Below are 18,887 nucleotides of genomic sequence, written 5' to 3'. Positions count from 1 at the left end.
ATCTGAAGTGCCGTAGCAGATACTATCAATGGGGTAACAAACCCGGGAAATTGCTGGCCAAAGCCCTTAGAGAACAATGTGCACTCACTTTTATTCATACAATTAAAAATAGTCAAGGTCAGCCCCAACATGAGACACCTCACATTGCTAGGGCCTTTCGGGCATATTATTCCACCTTGTACAACCTTTCTGGTCCGACTGGAAGAGCGGATAAGCTGTCCCACCGAACAGCCATAGCTGACTACTTACAGGCCTTAGACTTCCCTACGCTGTTCACAAAGGAGGTAGAAGATCTAGACGCCCCTTTCTCTACTGAGGAGGTTATGAAAGTCATTGACTCTTCTCCCAACGGCAAAAGTCCAGGCCCTGATGGGTATACCATTGCTTATTATAAAGCTTTCAAGGAGAAATTGGACCCTCTTCTCACGAGAGCCTTTAACACTGTATCAGAACACTCGCCCTTTTCCCCGCAATCTCTCGAAGCCCATATTGCAGTTTTACTTAAGGAGGGCAAAGATCCCAGTCTTTGCTCCAGTTATCGGCCAATTTCGCTATTGAACATAGACATAAAACTTTTTGCCAAACTGATTGGAAATCGCCTTAAACTATTATTGCCCGGTTTGATTCATGGAGATCAGGCTGGATTTGTTTTAGGCCGTGAAGCCAGAGATAACACCTCTAAAGTGCTTAATATGATTCACTATGCTGGCCAGCTTACGTCCCCCTCAATCATGCTATCGACCGATGCTGAAAAAGCGTTTGACAGGGTGGACTGGGACTTTCTGTCTGGCATACTGAAACATCTAGGGCTCGGCAATACCTGTCTTCAAAGAATCCTATCTCTTTATACTTCTCCGTCCGCCAAAATTAGGATTAATGGCTCCCTTTCTGATTCCTTTTCTATTACCAATGGCACACGACAAGGCTGCCCACTATCCCCGTTGCTTTTTGTCCTTTGCGTGGAAACATTAGCTCGAAGCATCAGGGCCAATCCAAATATTTCGGGTTTGTTGATTAAGGGGACTGAATACAAATTGGCTTTATATGCCGACGACTTACTCGCTATAATTTCAAAACCGGTCACCTCATTACCAAACCTGATGGTAGAATTTGAGAAGTTCGGAGCCCTTTCTAACTTTAAGATAAATTATTCCAAATCGATTGCCATGAATTTAACTACCTCTCCTGACGTAGTAGAGGGTCTGAAACGCTCCTTCCCTTTTACTTGGCACGACCACAAATTAAAATATTTGGGGGTGCTACTGTCCAACGACTTATCCAAATTATTCTCCCTGAATTTTAGCCTCCTGTTGGCGAAGCTTCGCCTAGGAAATTACGATTATCGTGGTTTGGCAGGATCAATGTTGTCAAAATGAATGCCCTCCCTAGGATATTATTCTTTCTCCAAACCCTTCCTATACACATCCCCCTACTTTGGTTCCGAGACGTCCAGACTCTTATTCGTGCATTAGTTTGGGGATGCAAAACACCTAGATTTAAGCACAACATTTTATTTAGGAGAAAGCATCAAGGTGGGCAACAACTCCCACATATTTCTAGCTACTATTATGCAGTACATTTGAATAGGATTCTGGAATGGTCACGGGCTAAAGATCGCAAACAATGGGTTCTTCTGGAGGAAGGTTGCCTCCCACATTATATCAAAATTATACCTTGGCTTCCTATGCTTCCGAAGATTACCCACCCCACGGTCTCCCCCACGCTTAAATTATGGGCCACGCTGAGGTCTAAGAGCCATATATCCTCCAAATGGTCCCCTTTAACCTCTTTTCTCCATAATCCCGAATTTGTTCCAGGTCTCCATGGGACAGCTTTTGCTCCATGGACAGAAGCCGGGATTTTCAGGGTCGGTCAGCTGGTGAGCTCGGGTAGGGTGCGCTCATTTTCAGATATTCAGCCTCATTGAAATATACATAGTTCTGATTTTTGGAAGTTCCTGCAGGTTCATCATTTCATAACATCTTCCAAGAACTTTTCCGATATAACTAGGGCTCTCACCGTGTTCGAAAAACTGTGCGTCTCTCCTAGTTCTCCTACACATATTATCTCACAAATTTATGTGCTTATCATGGAAGACTTGTTTCCGCAACCTCCTACCTTTATGGCTTCCTGGGAGAAGGAACTGCCAGGGCTACCTACACAGATCAATTGGGATTCCGTATTTAGTAACGCCCAGGCGAGCTCTTTATGTTTGGCAACATTAGAGACTCTCTATAAACTCATATATAGGTGGTATAGGACTCCTCTTGTTCTTAATAAAATGTTTCCCTCTCTCTCGAATCTTTGCTGGAGATGTAGAAACGCCCCAAGGAGCTTCGTGCACATATGGTGGGACTGCCCTCTTATAACTCCATTTTGGACAGAGGTGTACCGAACTGATAGTGGGGGATGTAGTCCCAAAAGACCCAGGATTTTGGCTCCTCAATCACACCTCTGCGGGCGCGCATTCCTACAAATGCTCCTTATTGAGACATCTTAGCAATGCTGTAAAAGCGGTTATTCCAACTCTTTGGAGATCCACCTCACCGCCCTCGATTAAATTATGGTTTACAAAGATTGATTACTTTTTAGATATGGAAGACCTTATCTCCTTCTCATCTGGGAAAACCATTAACTTCACAGCCATCTGGTTTCCCTGGTATGATTTTAAAGTCTCCTGTGTATCGGTCTTCTATAACTACATAGTTCTTCTCCCATTACGTATAATGTGTCTTTCTAGCATGTTTCAGATCTCTAATTGAAAAGGTTCCCCCCCCCCCTTATCTCCCAAAGGACTCGTCCTTTCTATGCAGACACTCTCACCTGTCCCTACATTTCATAACTTTCCCTTTCTCTTTCTTCCTCTTCTTCCCTCTCTTTCTCTCCTTTCCTATTTTCCTAAGCTGTTTTGTTAGAATGTTCCCCTTTTACATGTTTTGATGTTGAAAAATAAGCAGACAACTTTTTTTCCATGCTTTGGGTGCTTTAAACGTTTTATATCGACATATATGATATGCGATGATTTTGTCCTCTTCTTTAGGAAATGTACTGTTGTGATGATTTGTCTGCTGCTTTAATAAAAAAAAACAGTTTAAAAAAAAATATAATATATGATTCCTCAACAAAAAGTGCCTCACTGCACTCAGCACAGGTTACTATTCCCAGCTGTAGTCCACGTGGATGGTAAATGACGAGAAAGTTGAAAATATTTTTGAAAAAAACCCATATTGTGTTGACTATATGTGTTTCGACTATTGTAATGTCAACAGTTTGAACCTGATGACCTTTAGCACTGTCAATCTTTCATACTGTATGTTGACTTTTGTATCTGTTGACTTAATGCATGTCAACCATATAATTTCAGCTTATTGACTGTCGATCTATCATCCGGAACGTGTCTGTATATCCTAGTGCCCCACTCTCTTGGGTGACAGACAGCCAGTACAGTGCTCATGGTCGCCAATATAGGGAAAGGAAATCTATATGGATCTATCATCTGGAACGTGTCTGTATATCCTAGTGCCCCACTCTCTTGGGTGACAGACAGCCAGTACAGTGCTCATGGTCGCCAATATAGGGAAAGGAAATCTATATGGATCTATCATCTGGAACGTGTCTGTATATCCTAGTGCCCCACTCTCTTGGGTGACAGACAGCCAGTACAGTGCTCATGGTCGCCAATATAGGGAAAGGAAATCTATATGGGACTCTTTTACAAAATGAGGCAGCTACAGAAGGAAATATTACACAACATTGTTTATTCGTGAGGCACCATAGATCCCTGATGCACTGAAAGTCATAAGAAATCATTCATAAAACCAGTACAAGTACATACTGAGCCTGGGAGAGAAGAGAAAGAAACAGTTTGGAGGAAAATGCTGGGATTGACATGAAACCAGTAGCCCCGCATATGTTGTAGGCACTATGAGTAAATTGATGCAATGTATTTCATTACTAAAATGTACAGTATCACCAATATAAATGATTTGTGGTCCTGGATGCTTGTCTTGTTCTAGTTCTGCTATGTTGTGGAGTGATGATTCCTGGCATAGGACCTTATTCAGTAAGGATTGTAAAATTTGTGATTCTCAATCCGGCCGATTATCCAACGCCTGCACATGCACAGCATACGCACTGCGCACGCATGAGCAAAAATAGCAACAGAAATTGCATAGAGATCGTGATCACAATGCAGCTGCGGTTATTGCAATCCTTGCTGAATACTTTCCATAGTCTGGGTTCAGCCACTCCCTTAAAAAACAAGGGTAATGTTTCACTCCATGTTGCAGCATTTCTTTCCTCACAGCCTCCCAGGATTACAAAGCCTCAATCCAATATTATAAGATGCAGGGACGTGCGGTGATCTAAATGGCTCAGGAGGCACTGGCTAACTCCAGAGCCAAATTTACATGCAATATATGAGCCAAAAGGTACATCTGGGCATTATACACAGGTGCAGCATTATAAACTCCTGAAAATCTGGTGAGTTTTCATTAGAGATGTGTGGAAAGGATACACAGGTGAGGCACTGCCTCACCTGCCATAGACTTTTTACTCCAGAGTTTGGGCTATAAAAATTATTAGAATAATGCAAAGAAGATAATTCAAACAAATTATCAGTATTTTTCATATATTTTATTCAGTCAAAACTCTGGTTTAAACGTAAGTATGACAGGAAAGGCTCTGCCTCACCTGCCTCCCCCCACCGCACGTCACTGATAAGATGTCCCCCTGTGAAATGATGAGCCTGATGCTGATATTCTCCATGTGTCATGTCCTTTCTAGTCACCAGATCTGATCTTAACCAAATACTTATGGGATCTTCTGGAACTCCGCCTTTGACAACATTTTCCACCACCATCAACCAGGCACCAGTTGTGGCACTTTATTACAGAAGAATGGTGCTACAACTCTTGCACAATTCCAGAAGTTGCTCATCACCTCTCTGGAGGGAATTCAAGTGGTTTGCGCGCCAGTGGCCACTAGACAGCACCCAAAAGAGTAATTCAAGTGTTGCTGCTTTCTGGTGCACACAGCCACCGGCTCTGACATTACCGCTACGTTGTTCCATCATTTTGATGGGCTGGTAACTAATAGAGCATATGAGCTTTAGTAGCCAGACATGGTGGCCCAACAACCTATTAAAAAGACTTTATGTTGGTGCTTCATTTTTTGCTTACTTCTTGTCCATTAATAACTTTTTGATAATGTATGTGTCTTATGAACAAAACAAATGCATTAAAATAAATAAAATGACACAACATAAAGTTTGTAGCATCCTGCTGAACATTGTATCAGTTTTTTCTAACTGTATACCAGATAAGATCAGGTTAGAGAGACAAGTATTTTACAGCTACATCATTGGATGGGTTTATCATAGAAGTCCCAAAAATCATCCTCTTGTCTGGACTGTGTGACTGGGGGATGGGCTACCTCTGGCTTCTTAGTCTTAGGTCTCCATTTTTTAGGCTTTTCTTTTGGTGGCGGCAGAGGCGCTGGAACATCTCTGAGGATATTATTCCGGATGGGCAGCAGGATGGTGCGAGTTGGTTTGGGCTGGTTCTGCAGGAGCTTGTCAATGGCATTTCTCTTCATTAGGATCTGAGACCAAATGGCTTATACAATGAGAACAACAGGTGTGAGTGATATAGCGGATTAGAAGGTGATCACTGAATAGTAGGAAAAACAGATATCAAAAACTAACACACTGGGCCTGATTCATGTTTGTAAGTAAAGCAAAAAAGCAAGCAACTGGGAAAAACCATGTTGCAGTGCAGGTGGAGCAGATGTACCATGTGCAGAGAGATTTAGATTTGTGTAGGTTATATTGTTTCTGTGCAGGGTAAACCATACTTGCCTACCTGACCCTCTCCATGAGGGAGAAAATGCTCTGTTCCTGGACTTTCCTGGTAATGTATGATTGCCATCACCTGTGGTGAAACACCTTTCTTATCAATTAACTAGCTCACCACAGGTGATGGCAATCATACATTACCAGGAAAGTCCAGGAACAGAGCATTTTCTCCCTCATGGAGAGGGTCAGGTAGGCAAGTATGGGGTAAACACTGGCTGCTTTTACATGTAGCCCACCACAAATAGTGGACAGCTTAATTTTGACACCACAATTTAGATTTCACTTTGAACACACCCCACCCAAATCTAAATCTCTTTGCACATGTTACATCTTTCCCAGTTGCAGTGCAACATGGTTTTGCCCAGTTGCTTGCTTTTTTGCTTTACTTACACACATGAATCTGGACACTGTGCTGTTCCCAGCACAAATGATGAAAACTAAGAAGGCAATGTAAAGAGATAATGGGCCGGACGTAATGCAATGCGAGACGGCCAGAGCTCTGAAATTCTGTCCGAACTCATATGTTGTTTTTTTTAAGTGGCAACCATTTACAAGGCAAAATCAACCAGATTTTGCCTTGTAAATGACTGCCATTTTAAAAACCCATACAAGTTCGGCCGGAATCTCAGCACTCTGGCCGTCTCGCATTGCATTACATCCGGCCTAATAAGTGTGTACATTATCTGCGATGCACACATTACCACATTTCTCCTGGTTCACCTGTTACCAGCAAATATCCAGATTATGTAAATTAACTTTTGAAATTTTGTAAATAAAATTTTTGTAAATAAAATAAAAATTGTAGAAATTTAGAAATTGTAGACATTTTGTAAATAAAACTGCACTGGACTACCAATACAAAGTGATACTCAGTATAGCTATATAGATATAAATGTAAACAGTAGATATAACAAAACACAGTAAGTACTGGATGTATATCACAGGGTGTTTGTACCACACAACCCTGACTGTATGCACTCTTTCTTAACCAACACTGTCCACTGACAGGTAGAATACGTAAGTGTCCTGTAAAATGCACAGCGCTGGCGAGCAGGCGCTTTACAGAGGAGGATTTGCCCCAGCAGTCCCAGGAACAGCGCAGCTCAGTGTGATGGCGGCTGACAGGGAGTAACGGAGATATACATGTAGCTCCAGGGCGGGAACATTTACCCAAATGGCGCCCAGGGGCTGGGGGAGGGGCTACAGGTCAGGCCTTATCCCCCTGCTGGCTTCCCCACCGGGCGCTGCGGACCGTAACAAAACGGGTTTTACAGAGACAAAACCCCACCTGTGCCCTGTGTCCCGGAGGATAGTGAAGCGGCTGGCCCTTACAGTGTCCCCGCCAGCGCGCGCGGCCGTGCTGGATCGCGATTACAGCGAGCAAAAGAGACCCCTTACCTCCCCTTTGAATGCGGCCACGCAATCCAGGAGACAGCGGTGAGTGTGTGACTAACGTAGAGAAGAACACTGGAGCCTCCGCTGTAGTGACCCGGCAACCAGGGCGCGGGAGTATACAGCGCCGCTGGGGGAGTGATGGAGCTGCAGCAGGGGATGTCTGACTGACATCTAACACTGCTGCAGCCCTTGAAGTCTTCAATTATTCTTTATTTTGAAAAATAGATGTTTCTTAGGGCTGCAGGAGCAGCTCCCCTTTTGCATGCCTGCTTACTGCATGGCACCAACTTACAAACTGAGCTCCTGTGCACAGAGGCGGGGTTATAGAGGAGGCGGCGCTGTGCATCTTGGGAACAAAGCTTTGAGCCTGTTGGTGCCTCGGATCAAGATCCTACTCTACACCCCGATGTTAATCTTTGTGGAGTCCAGTGTACCCTGCAGCAGAAAATGTGCTGGCAGTTGGGTTTGCAAAATAAAGTAATGTTGTTTTGCTGTATATCACATACTTTATTTAAGTTATGCCAATTTTGTTGACACAATAGCAAAAATGTAACGCATTCTGTATTATAAATGTGTTATTTTTTTAAAATAAAATGTACCAATTAAATTTTTCCCAGACTTTCTACAAATATTTTGTGGTAATAACTGAGTCTGTATTGCAGTGCCGTAACTAGACATTTTGGCGCTATGTCCAAGAAACGGCATCGGCGCCTCCCTTTATGTAAAATAGGGGCAGTGTGCGCCGCAGGTGCACGTGAAAAATATAGAGGCGTGGCTTCATGGAGAAGGGGTGTGGCCACAAAATAATACCAATTCATATTATGGTGCATAGTAGTCTCCATTATTCAAATTACGCCGCACAGTAGCGCCATTACACCAGGTAGAGCCCCTATTACACATTACGGCAGACAGCGTCCTCTGTTTTACACATTACAGCAGACAGCATCCCCTTTTTATACATTACGGTAGACAGCATCCCCTTTTTTACACATAACGGCAGACAGCATCCCCTTTTTACACATTACGGCAGCCAGTCCCCCTTTTTACACATTACGGCAGACAGCGTCCCCTTTTTACACATTACGGCAGACAGCGTCCCCCTTTTTACACATTACGGCAGACAGCGTCCCCTTTTTACACATTACGGCAGCAAGTCCCCCTTTTCACACATTACGGCAGACAGCGTCCCCCTTTTTACACATTACGGCAGACAGCGTCCCCTTTTTACACATTACGGCAGACAGCGTCCCCCTTTTTTCACATTACGGCAGACAGCGTCCCCTTTTTACACATTATGGCAGACAGTCCCCCTTTTTACACATTATGACAGGTGGAGCCCCCTTTTACTTATTATGGCAGGCAGAGCACCTTACAGCCCCCCTACCCTTAGGCTGTAATGTAGTGTACTGTAGTGTACTTTAGTGTAGTGTAATGTAGTGTAGTGTACTTTAGTGTAATGTAGTGTACTGTAGTGTAGTGTAATGTAGTGTAGTGTAATGTAGTGTTGTGTGTGGGCAGCCACTTACATGATTTCTCCTTCTTCCTGTAGCTGTGCTGCTGCCGGCTCCTGACCCAGCGCTCCCTCTGTACACTGCACTGCAGGCCAAGAGAGGGGGCGGGCCGCGGGAACGCAGGACAGGGGGACCGAGAGGGGGCAGGCCGTGGGAGCACAGCTGAGCACACAGGGCGAAGGGAGGTGACGGGCCGCTGGAGCGCAGTATACAGGGGCCAATGGAGGAGGCGCTGTATGAGCACAGTACACAGGGGCCAAGAGAGGGGGCGGGCCACGGGAGCGCAGTAGACAGGGACGGGCAGTGGGAGCGCAGGGGGAATATGCGCTCTAACTAGGTGTGCCCTGTGGGCAATGCCCCTTCTGCATACACCTAGTTACGGCACTGCTGTATTGTACTGTACTACAATAGTCACAGAAAAATAAAAAGACCAGTCACATTTTAATAACAGATCCACCCCACTATCACCTAGTGGCAGATCTGCAGGGTTCTAGTGGGTGTCCATGGAAACTCTGTCTCCAGGGGTACCAGACACAACACCCCAGCGCTATTACTCTGTTTTCTGATGTTATCTCCGAATACTCTATAAGGAAGATTAAAGATACAGGCAGAAGTTTATCTGCACCCTTCCACAAAACACAGGAGATTTGCATCTTGCTAACTATGTAATGTGATGGACACTATGTATGCTTCTGTATTTTTTTAATAAATTATTAAATGAACAGTATATTTTTATGTTTTAATGCCAGATTTAATCATACCGTATAATTTTCTGAGGTTTTTTTAAACTTTGGGGTTGACACAATCCTTGGGCGCCCTATTCCTCTATTTCTCATTCCATATATATATATATATATATATATATATATATAAAACTACAGAGGGGACGGCACTCAGAGGATTTTTCAAGTGTTGTGTTCAAGCAAACAGCATAACAATCTCCATCAATGGTAGAGATTGTTATGCTGTTTGCTTGAATACAACACTTGAAAAATCCTCTGAGTGCCGTCCCCTCTGTAGTTTTAAATTGGTGGGTACCTACCTAGGACTTGGACACCGCGATAAGAAATCCTTTTGTTTATTGAGTGCCGGATCAAGCTATGTGTACATATATATATATATATATATATATATATATATTTAGAGATGTGCACCGAAAATTTTTCGGGTTTTGTGTTTTGGTTTTGGATTCGGTTCCGCGACCGTGTTTTGGATTCGGACGCGTTTTGCCAAAACCTCCCTGAACATTTTTTGTCGGATTCGGGTGTGCTTTGGATTCGGGTGTTTTTTTACAAAAAACCCTCAAAAACAGCTTAAATCATAGAATTTGGGGGTCATTTTGATCCCATAGTATTATTAACCTCAATAACCATAATTTCCACTCATTTTCAGTCTATTCTGAACACCTCACAATATTATTTTTAGTCCTAAAATTTGCACCGAGGTCGCTGGATGGCTAAGCTAAGCGACACAAGTGGCCGACACAAACACCTGGCCCATCTAGGAGTGGCACTGCAGTGTCAGGCAGGATGGCACTTCAAAAAAATAGTCCCCAAACAGCACATGATGCAAAGAAAAAAAGAGGCGCACCAAGGTCGCTGTGTGACTAAGCTAAGCGACACAAGTGGCCGACACAAACACCTGGCCCATCTAGGAGTGGCACTGCAGTGTCAGGCAGGATAGTCCCCAAACAGCACATGATGCAAAGAAAAATGAAAGAAAAAAGAGGTGCAAGATTGCATTGTCCTTGGGCCCTCCCACCCACCCACCTTATGTTGTATAAACAGGACATGCACACTTTAACGAACCCATCATTTCAGCGACAGGGTCTGCCACACGACTGTGACTGAAATGACTGGTTGGTTTGGGCCCCCACCAAAAAAGAAGCAATCAATCTCTCCTTGCACAAACTGGCTCTACAGAGGCAAGATGTCCACCTCATCATCATCCTCCGATTCCTCACCCCTTTCACTGTGTACATCCCCGTCCTCACAGATTATTAATTCGTCCCCACTGGAATCCACCATCTCAGATCCCTGTGTACTTTCTGGAGGCAATTGCTGCTGGTGAATGTCTCCACGGAGGAATTGATTATAATTCATTTTGATGAACATCATCTTCTCCACATTTTCTGGAAGTAACCTCGTACGCCGATTGCTGACAAGGTGAGCGGCTGCACTAAACACTCTTTCGGAGTACACACTGGAGGGAGGGCAACTTAGGTAAAATAAAGCCAGTTTGTGCAAGGGCCTCCAAATTGCCTCTTTTTCCTGCCAGTATACGTACGGACTGTTTAACGTGCCTACTTGGATGCGGTCACTCATATAATCCTCCACCATTCTTTCAATGGTGAGAGAATCATATGCAGTGACAGTAGATGACATGTCAGTAATCGTTGGCAGGTCCTTCAGTCCGGACCAGATGTCAGCACTCGCTCCAACTGCTCTGCATCACCGCCAGCGGGTGGGCTCGGAATTCTTAGCCTTTTCCTCGCACCCCCAGTTGCAGGAGAATGTGAAGGAGGAGCTGTTGACGGGTCACGTTCCGCTTGACTTGACAATTTTTTCACCAGCAGGTCTTTGAACCTCTGCAGACTTGTGTCTGCTGGAAAGAGAGATACAACGTAGGTTTTAAATCTAGGATCGAGCACGGTGGCCAAAATGTAGTGCTCTGATTTCAACAGATTGACCACCCGTGAATCCTGGTTAAGCGAATTAAGGGCTCCATCCACAAGTCCCACATGCCTAGCGGAATCGCTCTGTGTTAGCTCCTCCTTCAATGTCTCCAGCTTCTTCTGCAAAAGCCTGATGAGGGGAATGACCTGACTCAGGCTGGCAGTGTCTGAACTGACTTCACGTGTGGCAAGTTCAAAGGGTTGCAGAACCTTGCACAACGTTGAAATCATCCTCCACTGCGCTTGAGTCAGGTGCATTCCCCCTCCTTTGCCTATATCGTGGGCAGATGTATAGGCTTGAATGGCGTTTTGCTGCTCCTCCATCCTCTGAAGCATATAGAGGGTTGAATTCCACCTCGTTACCACCTCTTGCTTCAGATGATGGCAGGGCAGGTTCAGGAGTGTTTGCTGGTGCTCCAGTCTTCGGCACGCGGTGGCTGAATGCCGAAAGTGGCCCGCAATTCTTCGGGCCACCGACAGCATCTCTTGCACGCCCCTGTCATTTTTTAAATAATTCTGCTTCACCAAATTCAATGTATGTGCAAAACATGGGACGTGCTGGAATTTGCCCAGATGTAATGCACGCACAATATTGGTGGCGTTGTCCGATGTCACAAATCCCCAGTAGAGTCCAATTGGGGTAAGCCATTCTGCGATGATGTTCCTCAGTTTCCATAAGAGGTTGTTGTTAGGAATATTTGTGTTTGTTTTGCCTTGCATTACCTCATTCCTGCCTCTAGGGGTCTCACTTGTTGCCTCAGGTCTGAATGGCAGTTGCACACTGCCTCTGCAGGGTAATTACCTGATTGTGTGCACCTGCAGCCCAACACCTGGTGCTGCTATTTAACTCCAGCTCACAGGCACCTAGTTGCAGATCATTGTGGTTCCGTATGGAGTGAGACTGGGCTCTCTCCAGTAACCCTGTCCAGATTCTGCCTTATATGCATCTTGGAGACTTCCCTGCAGTTTGCTAACTCATGTGCCTTGCTTCTGGACTTTTTACCCTGCCGGTTCAGCATCTACATTCCTGGACTATTATTTGCAGTTTGTTTCCATTCCTGCCTGATCACTTCGTTTTTGGTATGTTATTTTTCCCCTGCTTGATTTAAACCCGGATATCTTCATGTTTATTTTGCATCTATGTTTAACCTGAAATATTCCATTTATCGTGTTTTGTTCCATGCAATCAAGAATCCAGTTTATATTTATTTTTACGATTACTTTTTCCACAATAAACTTTACTTAATTTTCACCTGGCTTCAGCTGACATCTTTCCAAATACGCACACACAGAGAACCCTAGAAATCGTTACAGAATGATCTGCCAAAATAAACGTGTGCAGGAGTTTTGTTTTGATTCAGCTGAATCTCATAAAATGGCTTCACTTCAGAAAGGTTCCCTGCCTCTCAAGTTTTTGCCGTTTTTGAGTCCTGCATTGCTGGTGGATTTCAGAGAGAAACTGGAGGGTATTCAAATCCTGTCTTCAGAGATACTGTCTGCTCTGCCTGAAGGTTCAGTAAGTGCTCCCTTTAAGGAGACGCAGGAAAAAAGGGGAAAAGATCAGTCTGGTGCTCTCAATTCTGGCTGCTGTTTTTCTAGCGTAAGCAAAGGCAAGTTTTGGAGTTTTCCACGACCCAGCCTCTCTGAGGAAGAAAGGAGACATAGAAGGGATAAGAAGCTCTGTTTTTATTGCGGCAGGTCGGGACATTTTATTCAGTTATGTCCTGCTCGCAAACATAAAAAGAGCTTTCCTCATTCTGCCATAGTGCCAAATTCTGCTCAGTTATGTCACTGTGGTGCTCAAATTTCGAAAGGAGGGGTGTCCGGCCAAGCGACCCCAGGAGGGGTGTCCGGCCCAGCGACCCCAGGAGGGGTGTCCGGCCCAGCGACCCCAGGAGGGGTGTCCGGCCCAGCGACCCCAGGAGGGGTGTCCGGCCCAGCGACCCCAGGAGGGGTGTCCGGCCCAGCGACCCCAGGAGGGGTGTCCGGCCCAGCGACCCCAGGAGGGGTGTCCGGCCCTGCGACCCCAGGAGGGGTGTCCGGCCCTGCGACCCCAGGAGGGGTGTCGGTCCCTGCTGCCCTTGCCTTCGGGCATGAGGTCCCTGCTGCCCTTGCCTTCGGGCATGAGGTCCCTGCTGCCCTTGCCTTCGGGCATGAGGTCCCTGCTGCCCTTGCCTTCGGGCATGAGGTCCCTGCTGCCCTTGCCTTCGGGCATGAGGTCCCTGCTGCCCTTGCCTTCGGGCATGAGGTCCCTGCTGCCCTTGCCTTCGGGCATGAGGTCCCTGTTGCCCTTGCCTCACGGCATGAGGTCCCTGTTGCCCTTGCCTCACGGCATGAGGTCCCTGTTGCCCTTGCCTCACGGCATGAGGTCCCTGTTGCCCTTGCCTTACGGCATGAGGTCCGAGAGGTGTCCGCTTCGCCAGAGGTCCGAGAGGTGTCCGCTTCGCCAGAGGTCCGAGAGGTGTCCGCTTCGCCAGAGGTCCGAGAGGTGTCCGCTTCGCCAGAGGTCCGAGAGGTGTCCGCTTCGCCAGAGGTCCGAGAGGTGTCCCCTTCGCCAGAGGTCCGAGAGGTGCCCGCCTTGCCAGAGGTCCGAGAGGTGCCCGCCTTGCCAGAGGTCCGAGAGGTGCCCGCCTTGCCAGAGGTCCACGCCTTGCCAGAGGTCCGAGAGGTGCCCGCCTTGCCAGAGGTCCGAGAGGTGCCCGCCTTGCCAGAGGTCCATGCCTTGCCAGAGGTCCACGCCTTGCCAGAGGTCCGAGAGGTGCCCGCCTTGCCAGAGGTCCGAGAGGTGCCCGCCTTGCCAGAGGTCCACGCCTTGCCAGAGGTCCGAGAGGTGCCCGCCTTGCCAGAGGTCCACGCCTTGCCAGAGGTCCGAGAGGTGCCCGCCTTGCCAGAGGTCCGAGAGGTGTCCACCTTGCCAGAGGTCCGGCCAAGGTCTGTCCGGCCCCAGGAGGGGGCTCTGCCTGCCCAGCCCAAGGAGGGGGTTCTGCCTGCCCAGCCCCAGGAGGGGGTTCTGCCTGCCCAGCCCCAGGAGGGGGTTCTGCCTGCCCAGCCCCAGGAGGGGGTTCCGCCTGCCCAGCCCCAGGAGGGGGTTCCGCCTGTCCAGCCCCAGGAGGGGGTTCCGCCTGTCCAGCCCCAGGAGGGGGGTCCGCCTGTCCAGCCCCAGGAGGGGGGTCCGCCTGTCCAGCCCCAGGAGGGGGTTCCGCCTGTCCAGCCCCAGGAGGGGGTTCCGCCTGTCCAGCCCCAGGAGGGGGTTCCGCCTGTCCAGCCCCAGGAGGGGGTTCCGCCTGTCCAGCACCAGATAGAGGTGCCTGCCATGCCCGAGATCCAAGATTTGCCCGAGGTATCTGCCCAGCCGAGGCCATCTGAGACTTCCCCGTCTAAGGTGCAAGAAGAGTCCGTCTTGTCTGGGAGGCCACAGTTGTCTATCCTCCCTGATGTTAAATCTAATTTGGAAACCCAAGTCGTTGAGGAACTGCCTTATTTTTACGGAAATATCTCTCACTGTTTAGCTCTCTTCAGATATTTTCTGAGTTTTGATGACTTGTCCCCTATTGATATCATTGCTAACTTATGTATGAGATTCAGAGGGAGGGCCTTGAAGTGGGTAAATGGTCTTATTGATAAGGGAGATCCAGTGTTACAAGATTTGCCCGCTTTCCTCAAAGCTGTGACCGAAAGATTCTGTCCACCAACTGTCCTCACTCTCCTAGATGAGTCTATTAAGGTGTGCCCGTCTGAGAACCTGCCTTTGCAGTCTGGGGAGCACCCTCAGTTTTTCAGATGTGGGCAGGTATCTCTAGGTGTTCACACAGATTGCTCGGCAAGTTTAGCATCTACTAATTTACCATCCGCTCTTGATTCCATACAGGAAAATAAGAAGTCAGTTCTACCGCTGGGTTGTGGCTCCGACTCTGACAGTGAGCTTCTGTATGATCCTAGACTTGTTATTGATGGACCTGTATTGCCAAGTAGTGTCTTTGTGACACCTTCTAGTAGGTCTAGGCAACCCAAAAAGAAAAGAGGAAAAAAGAAGAGAAGGTGAACTTTGAGGCGTCTGGAATCCGCCTGTTTAAGGGGGGGATAATGTTAGGAATATTTGTGTTTGTTTTGCCTTGCATTACCTCATTCCTGCCTCTAGGGGTCTCACTTGTTGCCTCAGGTCTGAATGGCAGTTGCACACTGCCTCTGCAGGGTAATTACCTGATTGTGTGCACCTGCAGCCCAACACCTGGTGCTGCTATTTAACTCCAGCTCACAGGCACCTAGTTGCAGATCATTGTGGTTTCGTATGGAGTGAGACTGGGCTCTCTCCAGTAACCCTGTCCAGATTCTGCCTTATATGCATCTTGGAGACTTCCCTGCAGTTTGCTAACTCATGTGCCTTGCTTCTGGACTTTTTACCCTGCCGGTTCAGCATCTACATTCCTGGACTATTATTTGCAGTTTGTTTCCATTCCTGCCTGATCACTTCGTTTTTGGTATGTTATTTTTCCCCTGCTTGATTTAAACCCGGATATCTTCATGTTTATTTTGCATCTATGTTTAACCTGAAATATTCCATTTATCGTGTTTTGTTCCATGCAATCAAGAATCCAGTTTATATTTATTTTTACGATTACTTTTTCCACAATAAACTTTACTTAATTTTCACCTGGCTTCAGCTGACATCTTTCCAAATACGCACACACAGAGAACCCTAGAAATCGTTACAGTTGTCAGCTGTGTGCCTCTTATGGAAAGCGGTGATACAAAGCGTAGCCTGCCCAGGAACGAGTTGGCGTTTGCGAGATGCTGCTACTGGTGCCGCCGCTGCTGTTCTTGCTGCGAGAGGCAATACATCTACCCAGTGGGCTGTCACAGTCATATAGTCCTGAATCTGCCCTGCTCTACTTGTCCACATGTCCGTGGTTAAGTGGACATTAGGTACAACTGCATTTTTTAGGACACTGGTGACTCTTTTTCTGACGTCTGTGCACATTTTCGGTATCGCCTGCCTAGAGAAATGGAACCTAGATGGTATTTGGTACCGGGGACACAGTACCTCAATCAAGTCTCTAGTTGCCTGTGAATTAACGGTGGATACCGGACACACGTTTCTCACCACTCAGGCTGACAAGACCTGAGTTATCCGCTTTGCAGCAGGATGACTGCTGTGATATTTCATCTTCCTCGCAAAGGACTGTTGGACAGTCAATTGCTTACTGGAAGTAGTACAAGTGGTCTTCTGACTTCCCCTCTGGGATGACGATCGACTCCCAGCAGCAACAACAGCAGTGCCAGCAGCAGTAGGCGTTACACTCAAGGATGCATCGGAGGAATTCCAGGCAGGAGAGGACTCGTCAGACTTGCCAGTGACATAGCCTGCAGGACTATTGGCTTTCCTGTGTAAGGTGGAAATTGATACTGAGGGAGTTGGTGGTGTGGTTTGCAGGAGCTTGGTTACAAGAGGAAGGGATTTAGTGGTCAGTGGACTGCTTCCGCTGTCATCCAAAGTTTTTGAACTTGTCACTGACTTCTGATGAATGCGGTCCAGGTGACGTATAAGGGAGGATGTTCCTAGGTGGTTAACGTCCTTACCCCTACTTATTACAGCTTGACAAAGGCAACACACGGCTTGACACCTGTTGTCCGCATTTGTGTTGAAATAATTCCCCACCGAAGAGGTGATTTTTTTGTATTTTGACCAAGCATGTCAATGGCCATATTCGTGGCAACAGGTGTCTCCCCGGGTGCCTGACTTAAACAAACCACCTCACCATCAGAATCCTCCTTGTCAATTTCCTCCCCAGCGCCAGCAACACCCATATCCTCATCCTGGTGTACTTCAACAGTGACATCTTCAATTTGACTATCAGGAACTGGACTGCGGGTGCTCCTTCCAGCACTTGCAGGGGGCGTGCAAATGATGGAAGGCGCAAGCTCTTCCCGTCCAGTGTTGGGAAGGTCAGGCATCGCAACCGACACAATTGGACTCTCCTTGGGGATTTGTGATTTAGAAGAACGCACAGTTCTTTGCTGTGCTTTTGCCAGCTTAAGTCTTTTAATTTTTCTAGCGAGAGGATGAGTGCTTCCATCCTCATGTGAATCTGAACCACTAGCCATGAACATAGGCCAGGGCCTCAGCCGTTCCTTGCCACTCCGTGTCGTAAATGGCATATTGGCAAGTTTACGCTTCTCATCAGACGCTTTCAATTTTGATTTTTGGGTCATTTTACTGAACTTTTGTTTTTTGGATTTTACATGCTCTCTACTATGACATTGGGCATCGGCCTTGGCAGATGACGTTGATGGCATTTTATCGTCTCGGCCATGACTAGTGGCAGCAGCTTCAGCACAAGGTGGAAGTGGATCTTGATCTTTCCCTATTTTAACCTCCACATTTTTGTTCTCCATTTTTTAATGTGTGGAATTATATGCCAGTATCAATAGCAATGGCCTACTACTATATATACTGTGCACAACTGAAATGCACCACAGGTATGGATGGATAGTATACTTGACGACACAGAGGTAGGTAGAGCAGTGGCCTTCCATACCGTACTGCTATATATACTGGTGGTCACTGTCAACAAAACTCTGCACTGTACTCCTCCTATATATTACAGCTGCTCCCCAGTCCCCACAATTAAGCAGTGTGAGCACAGATATATGCAGCACACTGAGCAAAGATATGGCGTGTTTTTCAGGCAGACAACGTATACTGGTGGTCACTGTCAGCAAAACTCTGCACTGTACTCCTCCTATATAATATACTGGTGGTCCCCAGTCCCCACAATAAAGCAGTGTGAGCACAGATATATGCAGCACACTGAGCACAGATATGGAGTGTTTTTCAGGCAGACAACGTATACTGGTGGTCACTGTCATCAAAACTCTGCACTGTACTCCTCCTATATAATACAGCTGCTCCCCAGTCCCCACAATTAACCAGTGTGAGCACAGATGTATGCAGCACACTGAGCACAGATATGGAGTGTTTTTCAGGCAGACAACGTATACTGGTGGTCACTGTCAGCAAAACTCTGCACTGTACTCCTCCTATATAATATACTGGTGGTCCCCAGTCCCCACAATAAAGCAGTGTGAGCACAGATATATGCAGCACACTGAGCACAGATATGGAGTGTTTTTCAGGCAGACAACGTATACTGGTGGTCACTGTCAGCAAAACTCTGCACTGTACTCCTCCTATATAATACAGCTGCTCACCAGTCCCCACAATTAAGCAGTGTGAGCACAGATATATGCAGCACACTGAGCACAGATATGGAGTGTTTTTCAGGCAGACAACGTATACTGGTGGTCACTGTCAGCAAAACTCTGCACTGTACTCCTCCTATATAATACAGCTGCTCCCCAGTCCCCACAATTAAGCAATAAGCACAAATATTTGCATCAACATTAATAAACGGAGAGGACGCCAGCCACGTCCTCTCCGTAACATTTCCAATGC

The 18,887-nt window shown here is 46.8% G+C and overlaps 1 protein-coding gene across 1 annotated transcript in view; it reads right to left on the bottom strand.

The window, feature by feature from the left end:
- Positions 1-3,772: 3,772 nt before the first annotated feature.
- Positions 3,773-18,887, bottom strand: part of CIMIP4 (ciliary microtubule inner protein 4) — a 32,647-nt gene continuing 17,532 nt past the window's right edge. The window contains exon 5 of the mRNA XM_063940663.1: positions 3,773-5,615. Coding sequence (XP_063796733.1) covers positions 5,359-5,615 — 257 coding nt within the window. The 3' untranslated portion in view covers positions 3,773-5,358. The remainder of the gene's footprint in view (positions 5,616-18,887) is intronic.

The sequence above is a fragment of the Pseudophryne corroboree genome, chromosome 9, assembly GCF_028390025.1.
Source record: "Pseudophryne corroboree isolate aPseCor3 chromosome 9, aPseCor3.hap2, whole genome shotgun sequence".
Lineage (NCBI taxonomy): Eukaryota > Metazoa > Chordata > Amphibia > Anura > Myobatrachidae > Pseudophryne > Pseudophryne corroboree.
The sequence above is the reverse complement of the archived record's forward strand: the minus strand, read 5'-3'. Positions and strand labels throughout refer to the sequence as shown.